Below are 22,520 nucleotides of genomic sequence, written 5' to 3'. Positions count from 1 at the left end.
TTTTCCCAACAGATGCTCATTTTTTAAAGGTCATAGTTCACTCAGAACAAGAGAACTGAAGCAGAGACTCGCAAGGGAGTTTTATCATGAGCGAGCAATAAGCGGCCTCTCTTCAGTGTTGCTACCTGTTCAGTTTTGGTGGATTTCATATGAACTCAACCCTGTGGATAAAGACAACTGGGGAGTGTTGATTAGGAGCCCCAAGGTTTCAGGTTACTGAAGTTAGGTCATGTACTAAGTGGCATTTTTATTCACCTACAAACAAAAATAATAATAATAATCCTTGTATTTGATATAGCGCCTTATCACATGTTCTACATGTCTCAAAGCGCTTCACCGAATATACTGTAAAGTGAAGTGACCGTATACTTGTGGGCAAAACGCGGCAGGCAATTGCACACAGCAGCGTCCCACAAACAGTCAACAACAACAACAAATTACACTTGCATAGCGCCCTTTCACGTCAGAAAGACGTCCCAGGGCGCTGTTAATTAAGTGGATTGAGTGACCAAATTATTATTTTTATGTTTACACACTGTCACTGCACTTGTTGGCAATTACCTGTGAAGAGTTTGCTTTGAAATATTTTGACATTGCTGACCCAAGATCAAATGAAAGTATACAGTATTATAGCATCCCATCCCCATCCCCGCCATCCCAATTGCTCTCTCCCCTCTCTTGGCTTCCATTTACTCTTGAGGGTGCTTTCAGTAGTTTTTATAGGTAAAGTATTTCGACTGTGTACTTTGTAGGCAAAGGCACCAGCCAATTTGTGCACAGCAATGTCCCACAAACTGGCTCGGAGGCGAGAGTGCTTCCAACTGAGTCAGGTCAACACGTATTGTGCAGGGGGAGAAGAGGGTCAGAAGGTTGTGAATCAGAAGATTGTTGGCTCAACTCCACGCTGTGACTTGGAACCACATAATCTAAGATGACATTCCAATGCATTGTGAAATTATGTCAATAATAATCCTAATAATATTCTTCGTGCCCGTCACATCAGGAGATACCTAAAGGTGCTTCACAGGATTTGTGGTGCAGTGCCTGTTGATTTTACGATACAATTGTACATTTATACAGCACCTTTCATGTCGAGAGGACTGCTGGAATTCTGTAGGCGAACGTGTCAAGGTGATTCAAAGGGGGGGGGGTGGTTTCGTCCCACTTAAAATTCTTGATCAAGAGAGTTTTAGACAAACATTTCAGGCTGTTAGTAATAATATAATAATAATAATCCTTGCATTTGATATAGCGCTTTCCACGTCTTCTCGACATCTCAAAGTGCTTCACAGAATATACTGTAAAGTGAATTGAATGTATATTTGTGGGCAAAACGCGGCAGCCAATTACATACAGCAGCGTCCCACAAACAGTCGTGGTTTGGAAATGACCAATTTATTATTGTGTTTTGTTTTGGAGGGATTATTATTAGGCGTGTGGAGTAAGGAAACTTGTCCAAGGTTTCTCCCCTGCCTGGAATTGAACACAGGTGTCTCCCTTGCAAGGCGAGTGCTCTAACCACTGAGCTACAGGACTCCAGTAAAACAAATACTGCCATTTATTTTTTGAGTCCCTACACCTACAATTACTGTCAGGTAGACACAGTGCTGTTGAGTTACCATGTTCCAAGGTCAGAGTAATTCATTATGCGTGAAATTAAGTAAGTGAAAGAAAGTAAAGTGAGTGCACAGCCATCATTAAAGATTGGCAGCAGATTTATTGTAGGCACGAGGAGCCATATGAGCCTTAGTAATTGTTAATCTGGATCAACTAATTGCAATGTATTGGCTATGTTGTCAGTCTAGCTCAGTGGTAGCACTCTCGCTTCTAAGGTTGTGAGTTCAAACCTCACACTGTGACTTGGAATCGCATAATCTATCTAAGATGACACTCCAATGCAGTGCTGTGGTGGGTTGCATTGTTGGAGGTACCATCCTTCGAATGTGATGTTAAGGGAGTTTCTCTCTCCCGGTGTTCTGGCCAACAATGGCTCTAATAAAATTGGTCCATGGCTGTTTGATAGACGTTGCTGTGTGCAAACTGTCTGCCATATTTCTCCCACAAAATACAATCAGACAACTTTACAGTATGTTCCATGAATCACTTTGAGATATCTCGATGACGCGGTAGAGGGATTAAGGGATATGGGGATAGGGCAGGTAAATGGAATTAGGTTAGAAGATCAGCCATGATCTTATTAGATGGTGGGGCAGGCTCGAGGGGCTGAATGGCCTACTCCTGCTCCTACGTCTTATGGTCTTAAAAGACGGCGTATCAAAAGCAAGGATTATTATTATGTAGGTATTGAGGAGTGGGCTGTGCATATGGAGGTGCTCTGCTTATCAGAACAATTTGAGTTCACTATCCTACGCAACAACTAATTCAATCACAATAGACGACGGGATATCTGTGGTCACATTTACGGCTGGACCTCCCAGATCCTCGTTTCACACAATCTCCATTAGAATTTCTTAAGGCTCTCTGAATAGACAAGCTTAACATTGGAACTACTGGAAAGATAATTGATGTGCAAAAAATAAATTAACAATCCTTATATTAATTGAAATACAGCACCTTTCATGTCAGAAGGACTTGATAGGTATTTACTATGAAGTTAGTGACTTTTTTTTTGGAGTTGAACAGGATTGGAGCTAGGCTGATTTCGTGGCCAGGTAGTCAGCTACAGTGTCCAGTGTTTCTTCTGAGGAGCACTCATTGCACTCATTGAACAGGAACTCCAACAAGCCTCCCTCTAGGTTCCTCACAAATCTGGGGAGAAAAGGCAGAGAAGAGGGAATAAAAGACCTGACACAAGATCAAATAGAGTTCTGTAGCTCAGTGGTTAAAGCACTTGCTTCACAAGCAAGAGACCTGGGCTTGATTCCCAGGCAGGGTGAAATGTTGGGCAAGTTTGCTTACTCCACACCCCTGTTTACCTAGCAGTAAGTAGGAACCCGGATGTTGGTCGATTGGCGCTTTTCTATGAGTAATAATTCCATCAAAAATAATAATGATAATAATAATAAATTAGTCACTCAATCCATGGCAGTTTGTGGGACGCTGCTGTGCGCAATTGTCTGCTGTGTTTCGCCCACAAAGTATACAGTCAATTCACTTTACAGTGTATTCTGTGATAGCGCCTTATCATGTCTTTGAGACCTCTCAAAGCGCTTCACGCAATATACTGTAAAGTGAATTGACTGTATATTTTGTGGGTGAAAAGCGGCAGACAATTGCGCACAGCAGCGTCCCAAAAGTTCCCATAGTACTCAAAAAGAGAGGGGAGTTTCTCTCTCCTGATATCCTGGCTAACAGTCCCCAGATTAAACATTCAGTCAAAAAATCCTATGAGTAAACGGCGTTAGAATGAAACTTGTTGTAATGGGGTTCTGCTGTAGGCAGTTCAGAGCAGAATACAAACAGGTTCACCCATGGTAATGTTCCAAACTATGCTGTGTCAACCATTGCTCTCATTAATGTTTCATTGCATACCATTATGCCCAGACATTGCAATTATGGCACAGTGTCACTGCAAGTGCACAATGGCTTAAAGAGATTTATTAATGGAATCTGTAATTACTTTGGCAAATGTCAATTTCAACGCCCCTCTGTGAGAACCAGATTTTTCTAGTGTTATAAATGGATTCTCCCAACTGCATTCCCACTGGCAGCTCTGCGTCATTTTTGTTCATCATTGTCTCAGCAAAAGTTTAACCATCTCTCAAAAGGCTCAATAAGCCGCTCTCTCCGTTCAGCGAACACCGGCCTGCTTCCTCTGCCCAAACCACCCCAACATTGCTGCGCCCAAGATGGGGCATAGAACTAGACAATTGGTGGGAGTAATAATTCCTTCCAAAAAAAAAATAATAGTTTGGTCACTCAATCCATGACTGTTTGTGGGACACTATTGTGCGCAATTGGCTGCTGCGTTTCTCCCACAAAGTATTCAGTCAATCCACTTTACAGCATAATCTGTGAAACGCTTTGAGTCGTCTTGAAGACGTGATAAGGCGCTGTATCAAATGCAAGGAAACAGCAAAATAAAGCAAGGAATTAAATGGACAGCTCTTTGGTATAGATGAGAGTTTGATCTCTTCTGTGCTATCAACTTAGTTCTAGGATAAGGCTTGATAAAGTGCTTCTTCTTTGGAGCCAAATTGAATGGGCCGAATGGTCTGTTTCTGAGCTATACCTTCTATCGATCAATGAATTGCTAAGATGATAAGAATTGCTAGATGAAAGAAGATCAAGGTCCACCAAGTTCGCCTTCCACCATCCCAACTGTTGCTTGCACATATCGTGTTCCAAACGATATACTGTATCCCGAGATATAATTTCCTTACAGAAATTTGTTGAGTTTGTTCTTGAAAGAATCGTCATTTCTGCTTTTTTGAAGCTTTTTGTTTTTTAAAAAAATTAAGCTCTAATGATTGTACACTGTTCAAAAGAAAGGACTGTGCATTGATGTGATTGATAGGATAGATTGGATTGGATAGATAACCTTGGTTATTTTGCTCCACAGGTTTTTACCAGATACGGAAAGTGCTACATGTTTAACTCAGGAAGTGATGATAAACCTCTGCTAACTACCGTACAGGGCGGGACTGGGAATGGCCTCGAGATCATGTTGGACATTCAACAGGACGACTATTTGCCTGTTTGGGGTGAAACTGGTAAGAATCATTACCTCTTTGATCTCTTCTGTGCTATCAACTTAGTTAAGAAAGGGGCAACTGCATAACGGAAACTATCAACTGAACCTGTGATGTACCCATTATTTCTTTCAAGAAATTTTAAGTTGTATTGCTTTTTATCCCTCTCATCCATATCATGCCCTCAGCCTGATTATCCTTAGGGTGAGATGTTAAACTCTTAGTCAGTGTCCAACCTCTCCTTGTAAAACAGTCTGAGATGTTACCATACGTGAAGGGCACTACATAAATGCAAGTTGTGGTCATTGTTTCACCCGCAATATATACAATCAATTCACTTTACAGTATATTCTGTGAAGCACTTTGAGACGTCTCAAAGATGTGAAAAGGCGCTATATCAAATGCAAGGATTATTATGATTATTGTTTCCTGCCCAATGCCCCCACTTCGAAGATGGCAATCTCTCTCTCTCAATGCCTCTCCTGCCTAATCTAGCTAACACTAAACAGCGGTTTGCAAAGGAACTCACTAACAGTGAATCAGAGATAACAGAGAATCCTGTTCATATCCTACATTCAGTCCAGCCACCCACGGGATACTTACAATCTATTGCTGGTACAAAACTGGTGCGGTTTGAGTTGCAACTAAGTAGTGTTTTTGATAAAAATGATGCTTTTAATTTCGCAAATCTAACTCGTATTTCTCCATTTTGCAAGTGCTGAGATTACTCACCTTTTACAAGTTCTGTATCAGATAGGTTATAGGTCAGATAATGATACAAGGTTCAGCAATGTGTAGCTTATGTGTTACATAGGTTGCCTATTACGCTTTACAGTATATTCTGTGAAGTGCTTTGAGATGTCTCAATAGTATGATAAGGTGCTATATCAAATACAAGGATTATTAATTTTTTGGGAAAATAATAATTTGGTCCCTCAAAGCATGACCGTTTGTGGGACGTCATTGTGCACAATTGGCTGCCACGTTTCCCCCAAAAAACACACGGTCACAGCACTTTGAGTAAATTCTGTGAAGCACTTTGAGATGACGCAATGACGTGGTAAGGCACTATATCAAATGCAAGGATTATTATTATTATTACTGTGGTAACACAAGATCCTGTGTGTGAATTAAGTTCCATTACATCCATTCAGGGGCTTCCTGAAAGCATCTAATCACTTAGACCATTGTGTTTCATTGTCATGTGAGAGACACTGACTGTATTAATCGATAATACATTAATAGCAATACATAACCCTTCTGACATGATAGGAGCCCTCTTGACATGATAGGAGCTGCATCTCAAATGCAAAGATAATGGTCATTATTACTATTAACAATAAAATAATTGATTTTTGAGATCATTGCGGAGCAGTGTTTGATGAGACGGTAAAAAGTCCATCCGGTAAAAATGACTCATCGAATTCATCTCTCTCTGGAGACATAACAAGTACAAAGTGCTTTATCCTCAAGCGTAAATCCTTTAATTGGAAGCTGTTGATTTGGCTGCATGTCCCAACGGGATTCGTGATCAGATTGTATGTTGAAAAATCACATGGATTTATGACCAGTTTGTATTTATAATCTGTACTGCGGGCTGCGAGGGATTGTTATGAATCCAGGTGTCTGGGATGATAAGCATAAAGCCCTTGTTTTTTGAATTGTTTTCCTTGGCACAATGTAATCTGTTAGAGATATCGCCCTGGCTCTGCTCAAACTCTGCTTTGCTGTCCCATCCATTTGACTGCTCCACAGCCAATGCTTACCTATTATGTACTGGGTGGTGGGGGTGGGAATCTGAGAACACTTTAATCTAATGTTTTATAAATAATGATTCCAATAGAACTTTGAATTACAGTGTTACATGTAAATAATAATCCCTCCAAAACCAAAAACAATAATGAATTGGTCATTTTCAATCTACGACTGTTTGTGGGACATTGCTGTGTGCAATTGGCTGCCGCTTTCACCCACAAATATACAGTCAATTCACTTTACAGTGTGTTCTGTGAAGCGCTTTGGGATGTCCTCCCGACGTGAAAAGCGCTATATCAAATGCAAGGATTATTATTATTATTATTATGGGTTATGGAGGAAGCAGGTGGACCAGTTGAAATGGGAGTTGGGGTTGAAATCAGATCCTGGGCTGCCAGTTTGATCACTCTGGTAGTGGATAGAGCTACAATCCTTAACCGCTGCCTTGGAGTCCTCTGAACACCTCTCCCTCTGGCCTTCAACCCTCACTGACCCCTCTTCTGCTCTCACCCTCCTCCACAACACCCTCTCCTCCACACTCGACACTCTTGCCCCCATCACCGCCCATACTATCTCCTACTCTCGCTCCTCTCCCTGGTTCACCACCCACCTCTGCGCACTGAAGAGCCAGGTGCGGGGCCGCTGAACGCACCTGCCTCAAATCTGGCCTAACGGTCCACCGGCAAATCTGGCTGGACCCCCTCAAAATCTACAGCTCCACTCTAGCCTCGGCCAAGTCGTCCTTCTACTCCAGGATAATCCTGGAGGCGAAGAACAACCCCAGGCTTCTGTTCTCTACCACATCCCGACTCCTCCGTCCCCCCCGCCACCCCGCGCAGGTCATCTCCTCCAACCTTCACTGCGAGGAGATGCTGGATTTCCTTGAATCCAAAATCAAGGGAATCCGCTCCGCGGTCACTCCCCCTCCAACCTCCACCCACCCCCCACCCCTTCCTCCCACACTCCGAATCCTACCCATCCTCCCCTACACACCTTCAAATCCGTTTCCCCACCCTCTGTCACCAACCTCATCCTGTCCTTAAAACCCACCACCTGCTCCCTTGACCCCATCCCCACTCCACTCCTTATCTCCCAGCTCCACCTCCTTGCCCCATTTATCACAGACATCATCAACCTGTCCCTCTCCTCTGGCTCTGTTCCCATTCCCTAAAAACTGCCACCATCACTCCCACTTTGAAAAAACCCTCCCTTGATGCGTCGCAGCTATCAAGCTACCGGCCCATCTCCAACCTCCCCTTCCTGTCCAAGGTCCTTGAAAGAGTTGTCGCCTCCCAGCTGCGCTCTTTCCTCTCCACCCATTCATTATTCGAACCCCTTCAGTCGGGTTTCCGTGCTGCCCATAGCACAGAAACTGCCCTGGTCAAGGTCACCAATGACATCTTGACCATCTGCAACCAGGGCTCCCTCTGCCTCCTCGTCCTCCTCGACCTATCGGCAGCATTCGATACGGTCGACCACGCTATCCTCCTCCACCGCTTGTCCTCCCACCTCAACCTTCAAGGCCCTGTCCTTGAGTGGTTTAGGTCGTACCTCTCCCACCGTCTTCATTTTGTTTCCACAAACGGCTTTTCCTCCAGCCCCCGCACTGTCTCGTGTGGTGTCCCTCAGGGCTCTGTCCTCGGTCCCCTCCTCTTCACCCTCTATATGCTCCCCCTGTGGTGACATCATCCGCAGACATGGGGTTAACTTCCACATGTATGCGGATGACACCCAACTCTACCTTTCCTCCTCTACCCTCAACTCCACGACCACCGATGTCCTGACAGCTGCCTGTCCGACATCGAGTCCTGGACGAGAGACAACTTTCTTCAGCTCAACGTGCGCAAAACTGAGGCCCTCCTGATTGGCTCACGTCAGCGCCTCCGCACCTCAGGCGCTGACAGCATCAGCATCCAAGGCTGCACTCTCCACCTCTCAAAGCCAGTCAGGAACCTCGGGGTTCTGTTCGACCCTGAGCTGTCCTTTCTCCCTCATATCCGCGCCACAACTGGCACCGCCTTCCATCACCTCCGAAACATCGCCAGACTACGGCACTACCTCACCCCTCACGCTGCTGAAACTCTGGTCCACGCCTTTATCACCTCAAGGCTGGACTATGGGAACTCTCTCCTCGCCGGCCTTCCCGGCACCTCCCTCCACACTGCAGGTCATTCAGAACTCTGCAGCTCGTGTACTGTCCCGCACCAGGCTTCGGGACCACATCACTCCCACCCTCGCTCGCCTCCACTGGCTCCCCATCCCCCAGAGGATCGAATTCAAGATCCTCATCCTCACCTACAAGGCCATTCACGGCCTCGCTCCCTCCTACCTCTCCGACCTACTATCCCCTACCTACCTGCCCGTACCCTCCGTTCCTCTGGCTCCGGTCTGCTCCACATCCCCCGCCCCAACCGCCCTACCATCGGTGGCCGGGCCTTCAGCCTCTCAGCCCCGAGGCTCTGGAACTCCATCCCCCAGTGCCTTCGCCGCTTCCTCCCTTTCCTCCTTCAAGACCTTTCTCTTTGACCGTGCCTTCAGCTCCCCTCTCGACTCTCTATCCCCTCCTCGCCCCCTCCCTTCCCTCCCCACACCCTGACCATTTCCCCCCTGCTCGGGTCCTGTCCAGTGCCTTGGGACGTCCTCCCGACATGAAAGGCGCTCTATAGATGAAATCTTCTTGTTGTTGTTGTTGTAGAGCTACAGCTTACAGTCCAGGAGTTTGCTGGTTCGAATCCTCGTCCATCTTCTGTTTGAACATCTCATCTAAGGACCTCATCTCCACCAATGCACAGCTCTCCTCCCCTTCCCTAGCCCCCGCCACCGTCACACTGAATTGCCAATTTAGACGTGAGATCCAAGTACTGAGGCTGGGTTTTCTCTTTGACCGTGCCTTCAGCTCCCCTCTCGACTCTCTTCCCCCTCCTCGCTCCCTCCCTTCCCTCCCCTCACCCCCCCTCTCGACTCTCTTCCCCCTCCTCGCTCCCTCCCTTGCCTCCCCTCACCCCCCCTCTCGACTCTCTTCCCCCTCCTCGCTCCCTCCCTTCCCTCCCCTCACCCTGACCATTTCCCCCCTGCTCGGGTCATTACCCAACTGTGCAGCGCCTTGGGACGTCCTCCTGACGTGAAAGGCGCTTTATAAATGGAATCTTGTTGTTGTTGTTGTTGTTGAGGTATAAAGTGTAAAGTGCTGTAAAGTGAATTGACTATATTTTGTGGGCAAAACGCGGCAACCAATTGCGCAAAACAGTGTCTCACAAACAGTCGTGGATTGAGTGAATAATTTCTTTAAAAAATTATTTCTAGAGGGATTATTACTGCTAGGTAAACAGGGGTGTGGGAAGTACGGAAACTTGCCTTATTATGAAATGCAAGGATTATTAATAAAAAAGTGACTTTAATTCTTCAACTAGTGAAAATAGAATCCTGAGTAAATGGCTGTATGCCTGTAATTATCACTCACAAGCACTGCCAAGTTAATAAACACTCGGAGACAGAACTGCAGACAGGGAATGAAGCAAGTCGATTGAGGCGAATGGCGATGGCATCTTTAGCAAAAGGCTGTTCTTTGATCAGCAGGAGTAGATAACCAAATGCCCTCATTAAAAGTGGGAATGGGGGAAAAATAAACTCTTAATGAATGCACAGATTTGCTGCAGAACTGATATTTTGCAGCCACGAGAAGGTCAAAGTGGGTATTAAATGTAAGGGACAATATTGAAGCATGATTTGAACGAGTCTCTATATGTCAAGGGTAATTAAATGCGTGGGAGAAGCCTCATTAGAGTCAGACACTCCGAACAGTGACAGTGGTTGGAACAGACAGGTTAAGGATTGATTTTTCTCACTTGTCAACATTGTGATGCCCTGGCAATTAAAGCGGGGGTTGGAGGTGGGGGGAGGGAAGCACCCCAGTTTGGCGGTGGACACTTTGCTAATTAAGCCTGTGAGTTTTGCTAAGATTAGGATTCTGTCACTTTGAAACTTGTTAAAGTTCATTTTCTGACATGCCCGTCGCCTCCTTGGCTGTCTTATCATATTTACTGAAGTAACGGCATTTTCCGCTGTGAACTCCGCACCCTTCAAGTTACTGTAGTCCAACACTACTCCTGTCATATCTGTGAGAAGAGGGGAAAAATATCAAGCTGTCTTTGTTAGGCAGAGGGAAGTGGATTGCTATGAGGAGAAGCCAGTCACACTGCTCTATAATTGGCTTATATTTACCTACACAGATGCCTCTCGTACCAGGCACACACACAGTGGATCAATCTCCAAAAAGGCATTTCTTTTCTACAGGGCTTTATCACATCCAGAGAGATTTGCCAGTCATTACTGTTTTTATTTTATTACTGCTTTTATGATTTTATTTGGTCTGACACATGCGGAGACCCATTCGCAGGCTTAAAAGTACGCAAAGCAGACTGAGAGCTGTGTACCCACTTACACATAGAAATTTCCCTGTGTCTGCGTCGGTTTGTATACTCTCTCCCTGATATATCCCGCAAAGCGCTTTGAGACAGCTCAACGATGTGAAAAGTCGCAGTATCAAATGAAGGATGATTATTATTATTATTATCCATATTTCTGCCTGGGAGGAGAGGGGTGGAGGGAAGAAAAAATCCAGGTGCAAAAGTTCAAACGGAGAAAGCAGCTCATGCCTAGCTCCTCACTTTCAAATATTTGTTTTAATCAAGAAAAGCAATTTCAAATAGCGCAAAGACGGAAGATTTTTAAAACGGCGACTCTCTCGGATGCCCCTCCATTCTGAATAACATCCAGTGATATTAAATGATTAAACATGCCCTGGGATAATGTTTGTTCAGTCCCACTTGGTGTAAATAGGAAGAGGTTCACGTTAATTAATTTCCATTTACTCAGGATTCTATTTTCACTAGTTGAAGAATTAAAGTCACTTTTTTATTAATAATCCTTGCATTTCATAATAAGGCAAGTTTCCGTACTTCCCACACCCCTGTTTACCTAGCAGTAATAATCCCTTTAGAAATAATTTTTTAAAGAAATTAATCACTCAATCCACGACTGTTTGTGGGACACTGTTGTGCGCAATTGGCTGCCGCATTTTGCCCACAAAATATAGTCAATTCACTTTACAGCATATTCTGTGAAGCGTTTTGAGAGTCTCAAAGACGTGATAAGGTGCTCTATCAAATGCAAGGATTATTATTTATTATTATTGAATCCTTCTAACCCAACGGCTAAAGCTGTGTCAACTGAGTCACTGCTAAGGTTGGCGCGGAGAGTGTTATCTTGTTCCAATAGCCCGTAGCACTGAGGACATGCAGAGCTGCTGTTCTGTCAGAAGCTAAACTAAGACTGTGTGAGCTGTTGCCATCTCCTGAAATAAGTATCACGCCTTCTGGTGTAGGAGGGGGACACACGCTGAAAGAAATGGCTTTACCCCGTACTTGTGAATAGGTGATAATTACTTTACTGTTCAGATGCTATCTAACCAGGTATTCACTGAGACACTAACGCTAACTACAGACGTATATCATCTTTGCTGTGCATCCGCAGTCTCCTCCAGGCCAATGAGCTTTCAGTCATTTCACCCCTAATCTTTGTAACCTTTTGTCTATATACCCCCGCCTCGCTCCCTCTCTATTTGTCTTTAAATCCAACAATGATTGAGGACAGTAGATAGTGGGTTATTTCCCATTCACAACGTCACCAGAGAAGCTACCTGCACGCAATATTCATTCTAAACTTTTAAAGCATTTGCAATTGGCTTGCAATTCTGTCAGTTCTTCCTCCTAGTGCAATTATACCTAGCCTCATGTTAAGCCTCTGGAGGAGACATATCATGATAAAAGATAATTTAAACCCATCTAAGAATTTTTAGAATACTGTGGGCTGTTGGAAATCTATACGTGAAAACCCATTGCTAGCTTGTGTAAAGTAGATCAATAGAAAAAAAGATTTCCACCCACATGACTTTTTTTTGTATGTATAATATTTGACGGAAAATGAGCTTAAAGTGTTTTCGGAGGATTTGAAAGTTCAGAATAGAAAGTCTCGGAACAAGCTGTGCTGTGTCAAAATACAAGATTAGGTGCTTCAATGAAATAAAACTGGATACTTTTTTTTAGATTAGTGCTAGCGGATTGAAGGGTAGGTCACAGAGTGAACAATTAAGCAGCATTGCTATATCAGTGGAGCTGCCCTTCGGATGAGACACTAAACCAAAGCCCTGTTGAAAGATTACAAAAAGCCTTTCGCTGGGATATCCAATTTTCAGAGAGAAAGCCTTGGTTCCGAACCTTGTGTTGTGCAAATTTTATTTAATCTAATCTTTACAGAGAATGAGGAATGATGAAATTATTACCCCCTTGATTTCTGCTTACAACAATTTACAGGATATTGCTGCATTCTCTGAATTTTTCCTTCACATCCACTTCATGGCCAACAAAACTTAATTTCAGTTGCGAAGTCTAATTTCCAAACTGTTTTATTTTCTGGACAAGAGATGTCATATTTGAATATTTGCAAAGGAAGCTTCCTGTCTGCCTTGACTGCAGGTATAGTTAGCTGTCTGGAACATGCTGCTTCTTATCATTGTAATATCTGTTGTAATACAACACAAAATTACATTTCTAAGACATCTTTCACGTCGGGAGGACATCCCAAGGCACTGGACTGGCAGGGATTGGGAACCGAGCCGGTGGGTTTGGGGTAAGGGAGGATGGAGGGCAGGGAGGCTGGCCGAAGGCACGGTCGAAGAGGAGGGCCATGAGATGTGCCTTGAAGGAGGCAAGGGAGGGAGCGAGGCGAAGGGAATGTGGGATGGAATTCCAAAGGGTGGGCAGAGAGGCTGAAGGCCCAACCGCTGATGGAGGTATTGCCTTGAAAGTATACAATCTCTGACAATCTTATGAATGAGTAGAGTGAGATGAACACAGAGATCAACAGAGTACCAAGATTTAAGAGTACGTTACATTGTCAGAGGCACCGTCCTTTAGTTGCATCGTTGAACGAAGGTCCCGTCTGCCTGTTCAGATGGACATTAAACTTCTCGTGGCGCTATTCGAAAAGGGAAGGGAGTTTCTCCTGACTTAATAATAATAATCCTTGCATTTGATATAGTGCCTTTCATATCAGAAGGAGTCTCAGAGCACTTAAGAGGATGTACTCTAAAATGGACTATGTATTTTGCACACAGTGATAATAATAATAACCCATGTATTTGAAATAGGGCCTTATCACATTGTCGAGACGTCTCAAAGTGCTTTACAGAATATACTGTAAAGTTAATTGACTGTAATATTTTGTGGGCGAAACGCAGCAGCCAATTGCACACAACAGTGACCCACAGACAGTTATGGATTGAAGTGAGCAAATTATTATTGTTATTGATGATTATTGATGTCCCTTAAACATGGGAAATGTCTGTGCCTCCAGGGAATAAATCCCTGCTCAGTGGTGAATCTCTAGACCTTGGCCAGTGAGCATATTGCATTCCCTACTAGGCTTTTATTGTAATGTATGGAACTCGGTGATGTGATGTGATGTGAAATGCGGGCGTTTACCACAAGCTGGGAATTACTCCACTTACACAGTGTCCAATTAGAGTGTTAACCTCCCATCAGACACTCAGATATGTGGATCGATGGAATGCTGTTAATGTCACAAGTGTAATGTCAACCAAACAGAACAGACCCGCCGTCCATAATGAATATCAATCCAGTGGATGCATCCCGCGAGACCCTTTGGAATGTCAGTCCACCACCTTACACACAGTTATCCTGCCTTCTATTCATCTCATTGTCGTTTGTGGGGCATGGCCGGTTCGGGTTTACCTGCTCACACAATAACATTTGTTTAGTCTCTAATTGCTTGCAGTTTCATTCTTGTGAAGTGCTTCGAAATGTTTCTCTTTTAAGTAGAATTGTTTGCCTTCCACCATCCTTGGCAGAGGCATCTCAAACCATATCTGCAACCCGAGATTTTATTTCCTGAAAGAAATTTATCTAATTTGCTTTTTAAAGAATCTACACTTTCTTCCACCATTTCTCTAGGGAGCCTGGTACTCGTTCATTGAAATGGTGTTTCCCCAGATTTGTTTTGAATTTACCCCCCTTTCAATGTAATCCAAATATCTCTGCAACAGGGAGGATAGGAGAGGAAGGCTGTGGCAATATGCCAGCTCTCTGACTGACTGAGTGGATCATTCTCCATGGTTTATAATAACAATAATCGTTGCATTTGATATAGTGCCTTATCACGTCTTTGAAACATCTCAAAGAGCTGCACAGAAAATACTGTAAAATGAATTGACTGTATACTTGGTACCAATTGAGCACAGCAATGTCCCTCAAACAGTCGTGGATTGAGTGATCAAATTTTTTTTAAGTAATTTTTACCCCTGGAAAAGCGATCCGCCAATCAACTAACAACTGGGTTCCTACTTACTGGTAGAAAAAACAGAGAGATGTGTTGTAAGGAAACTAGCCCAACATTTCGCCCTGCCCAGGAGTCGAAACCAGGTCCTTTCACCTGCGAGGCGAGTGCTCCAACCACTGAGCTACAGGATTCCACGCCCCGTATAGTGTTTAGTGAGAGAGCAACAAAAACTGGAATCATGTCTCATGCCTTTAATTGCCAGAAATCTGCTGAAGAGCTTTTTTGTTTGCGCTGCTGTTATCCCCTGGCTCTCACCATTCTCAGTGGCAGAGGCGAAGCAAACTCTGTGCTCATTCAGCATTCCCTCGCTCTCATAAGATAATAATGTGTTTCTAACAGCTTAAGCACTTTGCATTATTCAGGCCAGTGAATGGTTGAATGGGTAACTATTACACGCTTCATAATGCAAAGGTAAATGTTCTTTGAAGCTGTGTTTTTTCCAGAATGTCAGCACTGTTGGTTCAGATGAAGAAGATTCTTTGGCCCTTTTGATCTCAACCCTCCAGAAAATCCATCCTAACATCCCCAATCACACATCCAGTTACTTTTTAAATGAATCCCATTTTAGTCCTGGCTTCAACCACCCTTCCTGGTCACCCTATTCCAGTCATTAATTAACCTCTGGGTAAAGAAATACTTGCTGGTGTCTGTCCTGAAATTGCCCTCTAAACTTTGCAACTCTAAACCTTATTGTTCCACAGTCTCTTAAAATATTCCACAGGAGCATCTTAAAATATTGCTCTGGGTCGACTTTTTCAATCCCATTTGAAATGTTATACACCTCTATGACATCGTGGAGTCCTGTAGCTCAGTGGTTAGAGCACTCGCTTTGCAAGTGAGAGACCTGAGTTCAATTCCAGGCAGAGGGCGAAACCTTGGGCAAGTTTCCTTACTCCACACAGAGCCTAATAATAATCCCTCCAAAAACAAAAACAATAATAAATTGGTCATTTTCAATCTATGACTGTTTGTGGGACATTGCTGTGTGCAATTGGCTGTCGCGTTCGTCCACAAATATACAGTCAATTCACTTTACAGTCTATTCTGTGAAGCGCTTTGGGACGTCCTCCCGACGTGAAAAGCGCTATATCAAATGCAAGGATTATTATTATTATTATCCCCTCTCAATCATGTTCTATCAAGACTGAAGAGTCTTAGTTCTGCAATTCTGGAGTTCTGTAGCTCAGTGGTTAAAGCACTCGACTCACAAGCGAGAGGACCTAGGTTTGATTCCCAGCAGAGCAAAACGTTAGGCAAGTTTCCTTACTCCACACGCTTCTGTTTACCTCGCAGTAAGAAAGAACCCAATTGTTAGTCGATTGGCAGATCGCTTTTCTGGGGGTAATAATTCCTTCAAAGAAAAAAANCAATAATAATGAATTGGTCCCTTAATCCACGACTGTTTGTGGGACGCTGCTGTGCGCAATTGGCTGCCATGTTTCGCCCAAAAATATACAGTTAATTCACTTTACAGTCTATTCTGTGAAGCACTTTGAGACATCTCGAAACGTGATAAGGCGATGTATCAAATGCAAGGATTATTACTATTTATCAACTGAGCCCAAATTTCTGTCACCGACATAGGTGGTGGTGGGTGGGTAGGGAATGAGATGGCATGGTGCAGCCTCAATGACTGGCTCCACTGCACAGAGTGAATATGACAGGTGTGGATCATGCAGGTTCCTCTCCCCACGGGATGGTAAAAGCTTTTCCAAAGCGAACCGTGTCACAGCTGGAAACCCACGGCTCCCGTGGGTTTCCACTCACGGCTCCCAAATTAGATGTTAGTTTATTTCCCATCATAAGCGATCGGATGTGGAACGTGACGCATAAATCAGGCGGCGTGTTGCACCACAGCTGTGAAAACTCAACCTACAGGAGGTGAGGCGATTCGAGTTGCATTCAGTGTGTACTTTTTGTAAGATGAAAGTCTGTTATGTGCTTGAGGTGTACGATGTCGCAGCCAAAAAAACAGCAAATATCTCAAAGGAACTTTTTATAACGAGGGCCTGATTGGGACCTGGCTTGGCTTTTTCTGATGCCAACGGGGAAGAAGATTAGATTTACAAAAGGTTCAGCTTCATCTCTGGATTATTCAACAACAACAGCAACAACAACAACAATAACAACAATTTGCATTTTGTGTTGCAATGTGTATTGCGTCCCGAAGCTCTTATTCTGATGTAAGTCACTCGCCTACAAAATACGCAGTCTCCACACTTTACTGTGAAGTGCTTTGAACCATCTTTCCCACATGAAAAGGTGCAATACCTAATAATAATAATGATCCTTGCATTTGATACAGCGCCTTATCATGCCTTTGAGACTTCTCAAACTGTCTCACAGGATATACTGTGAAGTGAATTGACTGTATATTTTGTGGGCGAAACGCATATTAATAATTGTACTGATCCTTACATTTGGTGTGGGCGCCTTTCGGGTTGGGAAGACGTCTCAAAGCGCTTCACAGGATACACTGTAAAGCGGAGTGACAGTGTGCCTTGAGGGTGTACACGCTTGTTGTGATTGATCAAAGGATTTGAGGTGAAATCTGTGATGTTTTACAGCGCGCCCAGCTCGATACGGAGTATCGCACATTTCACCCTGTTGTCGTCGTCGTTGTTGTTTTTGTTGCAAGTTCTTGGTTTGTGCTAAAGTGCTGAGTATTGTGTGTTTCCTCTCTTGCAGAAGACACCACTTTCGAAGCTGGGATCAGAGTTCAGCTCCACACTCAGTCCGAACCTCCCTTTGTACACGAGCTGGGATTTGGGGTGGCACCTGGGTTCCAAACCTTCGTTTCCACTCAGGAACAACGGGTAATGGTTGCAATGTTTTCCTCTCCAAACCAGCGACACTCTTAACTCTTTACATTTAACCTTCAGTCCTCTTTAAGATCAGAAACGGGCACTTCTGCAGCACTGAGAAAGAAAGTAAACCCACAGCAATACTTTTCAGGTGTGCGAAGAGAGTAGAGCCAGTGGACTTGAGTTTAGAATTGCAAAGGTCAATGTCAGCCCAGTAAGTATTTTCTAAAGCCAGAAATTTGCTAACGAAGGGCCTCTTATTGTCACGGGACAACAGCAACAACTTGCATTTATATAGTGCCCTTCACTCGGGGTAGGGTCTCAGAGCGCTTGATAGTGACAGAGTCTGACACCGAGCCAGGGGGAGAGGGAAGTGGGGAGGTGACCGTAAGCACGGTTAAAAAGGAAAGTCTTTAGGTGGGATTTGAAAGTGGGGAGGGAAGGGGCAAGGCAGAGGGATTGAGGGAGAGAGAGGACACTGAAATAATAATAGTTCTAATCATAATAATCCATACATTAATGCATTTGTATGTCGGGAGGATGTCTCGAAGCATGTTACTGCAAAATGTAGTGACTGCTCATTTTGTGGGCGAATTACAGGAGCCGTAGCAATTAGATCACTCAGTCTGCAGTTGCATCACCACACAGAGAGACAAAAGCGGAAAAAAACATGCTAACCATTAACATAATGCAGCAACTGGCCACTTGATTCAATCCATTCTTTTAATTAAAGCGGTTTAATTGTCAAGATGAATCGATCTTGAACAAATCAATTTGCCAGTAAGTGAGCGCTGACTATCAACACCGCTTTCACACAGCATTTAACGGGGTAAGTCGGACTGAAATTCCCACTTTATAATGATAATGGTTTTGCTATCGAGTAGCTTCCTTTCTGCCTTGTTAACAAACTCGATGTAGAGCAGAGGAGAGACTCTGTCCAGTGCGGATGGGTTCTGATGTAGGGTTCTGATCTTTTATTGCCTATTAAGTATCGTCAAGACAGATCTGCCCTTTTTCTGGCAGGCATAGAACTCCAGGAAAAAGTAAAGAGCAAAAATGGAACGGACTTTAATGTTGACAGAGCGCCCATCAAGTAATATCAATGTGTTAGAACTCACAGCTGCTTGAAATCAAATGGCTGCTTGTGGGACACAACTGTGCGCATATTGGCTGGCATGTTCTTCCATATAGAATACACAGGCACTACACTTTAGGGTAAGAGTGGTTTGAGACATCCTCCTTAAGTGAAAGACATGATGTATCAAATGCAAGGAATCTTCTCATTTATTATTAGTAAGTTCTTCGAACAACTGTACTGGATGCCATTGAGCTCCACACGTCCTTTGAGTGTCAGAGACTTGGATAAATTTTGTACTAATACTAATCCTTGCATTTGATATAGAGCCTTATCACGTCATTGAGAGGTCTCAAAGCGCTTCACAGAATATATTGTAAAGTCGTGAATGTGTATTTGTGGGCGAAACGTGGAAGCCAATTGCGCACAGCAGTGTCACAGAAATAGTCGTGGATTGAGTGGCCAAACTATTTATTTATTTGAGGGATTATTACCCCCGTAAAAGCGATCCACCAATGGACTATCAACCTGGTTCCTACTTATTTCTAGGTAAACAGAGACATGAAAAGTAAGGAAACTTGCCTAAGGTTCTGCCCCGCCCAGGAATCGAACCTGATCCTCTCGCTTGCGAGGCAAGCGCTCTCATCACTATGCTACAGAACCCCAGATAGTGTGGCCTATTCCACAACACAAGCAGCTGGATAAACGTTTAAGATACACACAAAAATAAGGTTAGCAAACAGAATTGAAATGAGAAAGTAATGTTAAAAAGACAGGCAGAAATAATACCAAAGTCCAACCTAAAAACCTGGGCAGTGCTATGTCAACCCACCCTTGCCAGAGGCAATCCCAGCTGCTCACATCTCTCTTGAGCCTAGATTTCTGAATGATTTAGGAAAGCAATTCAATCCAATGCTATTTACATTCATACAACAATAACAACAAAATTACATTTCGCATCAGGTGGATGTCGTCTTAAAGAATTTCACACTGCTGACCAGGTGCCCAAGCAAGCTGGGGATTGGGAAGAGAAGAGGTTTGGGAGAGGGGGGCAAAGAATAAACCAAATGCCTTGGTACTTTGCCGTGTATCGGTATGACTTCATCATCCCAATGCAGACGGTGTCTGATGTGCAGATGAGAGACAGATGTTCAATGTTGGTCTATCATTTCTCTGCTTTAATCCCACATGAAAGAGACTTGCCCGATTGATAGATTTTTTTCTGTATAAATTAGATTTGTGTATAAATTTGAACCAACAATTCTTCTGGCGACATAAATCTGTTTCTGTGACTCTGTGATTGGACGCTTCAAAAGGAACCTTCAAAAAGAAGCAATTTAAAGGAAATGAACGCGGAAAGGATTTTAGCAATTTTTAAATGTAAAACCTTGAGGATTTGGAAATCTGGCTTTTTTGTGTTTGATTCTCTAGATCTGAAATCATTCCAGACACATAGTTTGAATAATCTAGATAAAGCATTGTTTTTTGTTTCATCAGCTGGCTGTCTGACACTTGCAGAATTCCAAACTAGGCTGATAGTATTGGGGCGTCCTCCCGACCGGAAAGCACTATACAAATGTAATTTGTTATTGTATGTGTATACATGGAGATTTCCTTGTGCCTGGAATGGAATGCACATTCTCTTTCTGGAGGGATGCACCCTGCTTACTTAATCGGGGGAGTATTGTGCACAGCTTGCGGGAACCAAGTTTTGGGGGCCCCAGTTTGTGTGTTGGGTTGACCATTAGAGAGTTTAACCAGCTAAACCCACTTACACTGCCATTGAAAGCAGTCTCTGGCAAGCTTCCCGCTACTTGTCCAGCTAGGACCGCCCTGCCCGTTAGGGCTTTGGCTTGCAGGGTTAGTAGGAGCTGAGTTGGAAGAATCTTTGCCTCCAGTAACCATTTTGCTTCTCCATATCCTGTAATGTTCAGTAGTTCTAAGGTTATAGGAGAATAAGAATCAAGTAAGATGAGGCCATGCAGTCGGTCAAGCCCTTTCCTTTGCACTACACTATGCAATGCGTAATATAATGTGTTCTTCCCAGTGGATTTAATGGAAAGTAAATTCCATTGGTTTTGTTTGTGTTGCCCCAGTGTTTGAAATGGAGCGGGTTTGACGATGGAAGTAATTTCAGGTGTAAATTCAATGAAATGCATTTTCTTCAATATCTAACCATAGGATTCTATTTATTCCCTATCCCACGTTGGACTCCACGGACTATCTATCATTTTAATGCAGAGGAATAGGATTTGGTAATAGTAATTTTGAGGAGAACAAATAATTTGATGACTTTGCACTTTGAAATCAGATAAGAAAGCTATTGGGAGCAGAGCCTGACATTAGCAAGTCATTACGCACAATGTATTTTGAGCATCACAGCAAGAATTTCACCCAATGTAATAGATCAATAATTCACAAGGGAATGGAATGAGTGCTAAATTATGGAGTCTTTTTTGGGAGCAGAATAATAATCCTCTCCACACACACACTCACACACTTGAGTGACCAAATTGTTATTATTATTTTTTAAAAGTTTTTTAAGGGATTATTACTCCTGGAAAAGTAATCCACCAATTGACTAACAACCAGGTTGCTATTTACTGTTAGGTAAACAGAGGAGTGTGGAGTAAGGAAACTTGCCCAATGTTTCGCACTGCCCCAGGAATCGAACCTGTAAGCAGGACTCAGTGCTCTAACCACTAAGCTACTATTTCTGTACCTTTAACTAGATATATTTGGACAAATTCCCAAAGTGAAAGGTGTCATACCAATGGATGTAAAGATTATTATTATTATTATAAATCGATATTCATCCAAAACTCTGCAGCTCGTGTACTCTTGCGCACGCTCCGTGACCCCATCACTCCCACCCTCGCCTGACTCCACTGGCTCCCCATCCCTCAGAGGATCGAATTCAAGATGCTCGTCCTCACTTTCAAGGCCATCCATGGCCTTGCCCCCTCCTACCTCTCTGACCTGCTGACTCCCTACCAACCTGCCCAGGTACTCTATAAATGTAATTTTTTTGTTGTTGTTTTCGTTGCTCTAGGAGATTACAACACAACATTGCTTCAACCTGGGGCTAATGATCACCATTTGAAGTGATGTGGGGGGAGGAAGGATAATTGGGGGTCGAACCTGTCGCCTAGGTTGTGTATGGGTTCGGAGAGGAGGAGGAGGTGAGAACCATGAGATTTTAGACGTTGATGAGAGCCAAAGAGTATGGCTTCGGTCTTGTCAACGTTCAGCTGAAGGAAACTTGTGCTCATCCAGCCCCTGAGGTCTGACAGGCAGCTGACAGAACATCAGGGAACTGGGGGTCACAAAGAGAGGTGGAAAAATAGAGTTGGGTGTTGTCTGCGTACATGTGGAAGTGTACCCCATGTCTGAGAATGACATCCCCAAGAGGGAGCAAGCAGATCAGAAAGAGGAGGGGGCAAAGGATGGATCCTTGGGGTATCCACAGGTAACTGGGTGAGAGCGGGAGGAAAAGCCATTTGTGCAGATGTACTGCTGGTGATTCGTGAGGTAGGACTCGAATCAGGCGAGTGCGGTCCCACTGAGGTGGATGACGGAGGAAAGGCGTTGGAGGAGGATGGCGTGATCGACTGTGTTGAACCCGGCGGAGAAGTCCAGGAGGACAAGGAGGCAGAGGGAGGTCTGGTCACAGATAGAGAGGATGTCGTTTGTGACTTTCACAAGCGCAGTCTCTATACTGTGGACAGGGCAGAAACTGGATTGGAGAGGTTTGAGGGAGTGGGAGGAGAGGTGTGCGCGAAGTTGATTGGCAACAACGCGTTCTAGGACTTTTGCGAG

General features: G+C 43.9%; 1 protein-coding gene across 2 annotated transcripts in view; it reads left to right on the top strand.

The window, feature by feature from the left end:
- LOC103183836 (acid-sensing ion channel 2) overlaps positions 1-22,520 on the top strand; it is a 260,915-nt gene that overhangs the window by 219,039 nt on the left and 19,356 nt on the right. For both annotated transcript variants that reach the window (XM_007901538.2, XM_007901537.2), the window contains exons 2-3: positions 4,523-4,673; positions 17,511-17,638. In XM_007901538.2, the coding sequence (XP_007899729.1) occupies positions 4,523-4,673; positions 17,511-17,638 (279 nt within the window). The remainder of the gene's footprint in view (positions 1-4,522; positions 4,674-17,510; positions 17,639-22,520) is intronic.

Source organism: Callorhinchus milii, unplaced genomic scaffold (genome assembly GCF_018977255.1).
Source record: "Callorhinchus milii isolate IMCB2004 unplaced genomic scaffold, IMCB_Cmil_1.0 Scaffold23, whole genome shotgun sequence".
Taxonomy (NCBI): domain Eukaryota; kingdom Metazoa; phylum Chordata; class Chondrichthyes; order Chimaeriformes; family Callorhinchidae; genus Callorhinchus; species Callorhinchus milii.
The sequence above is the reverse complement of the archived record's forward strand: the minus strand, read 5'-3'. Positions and strand labels throughout refer to the sequence as shown.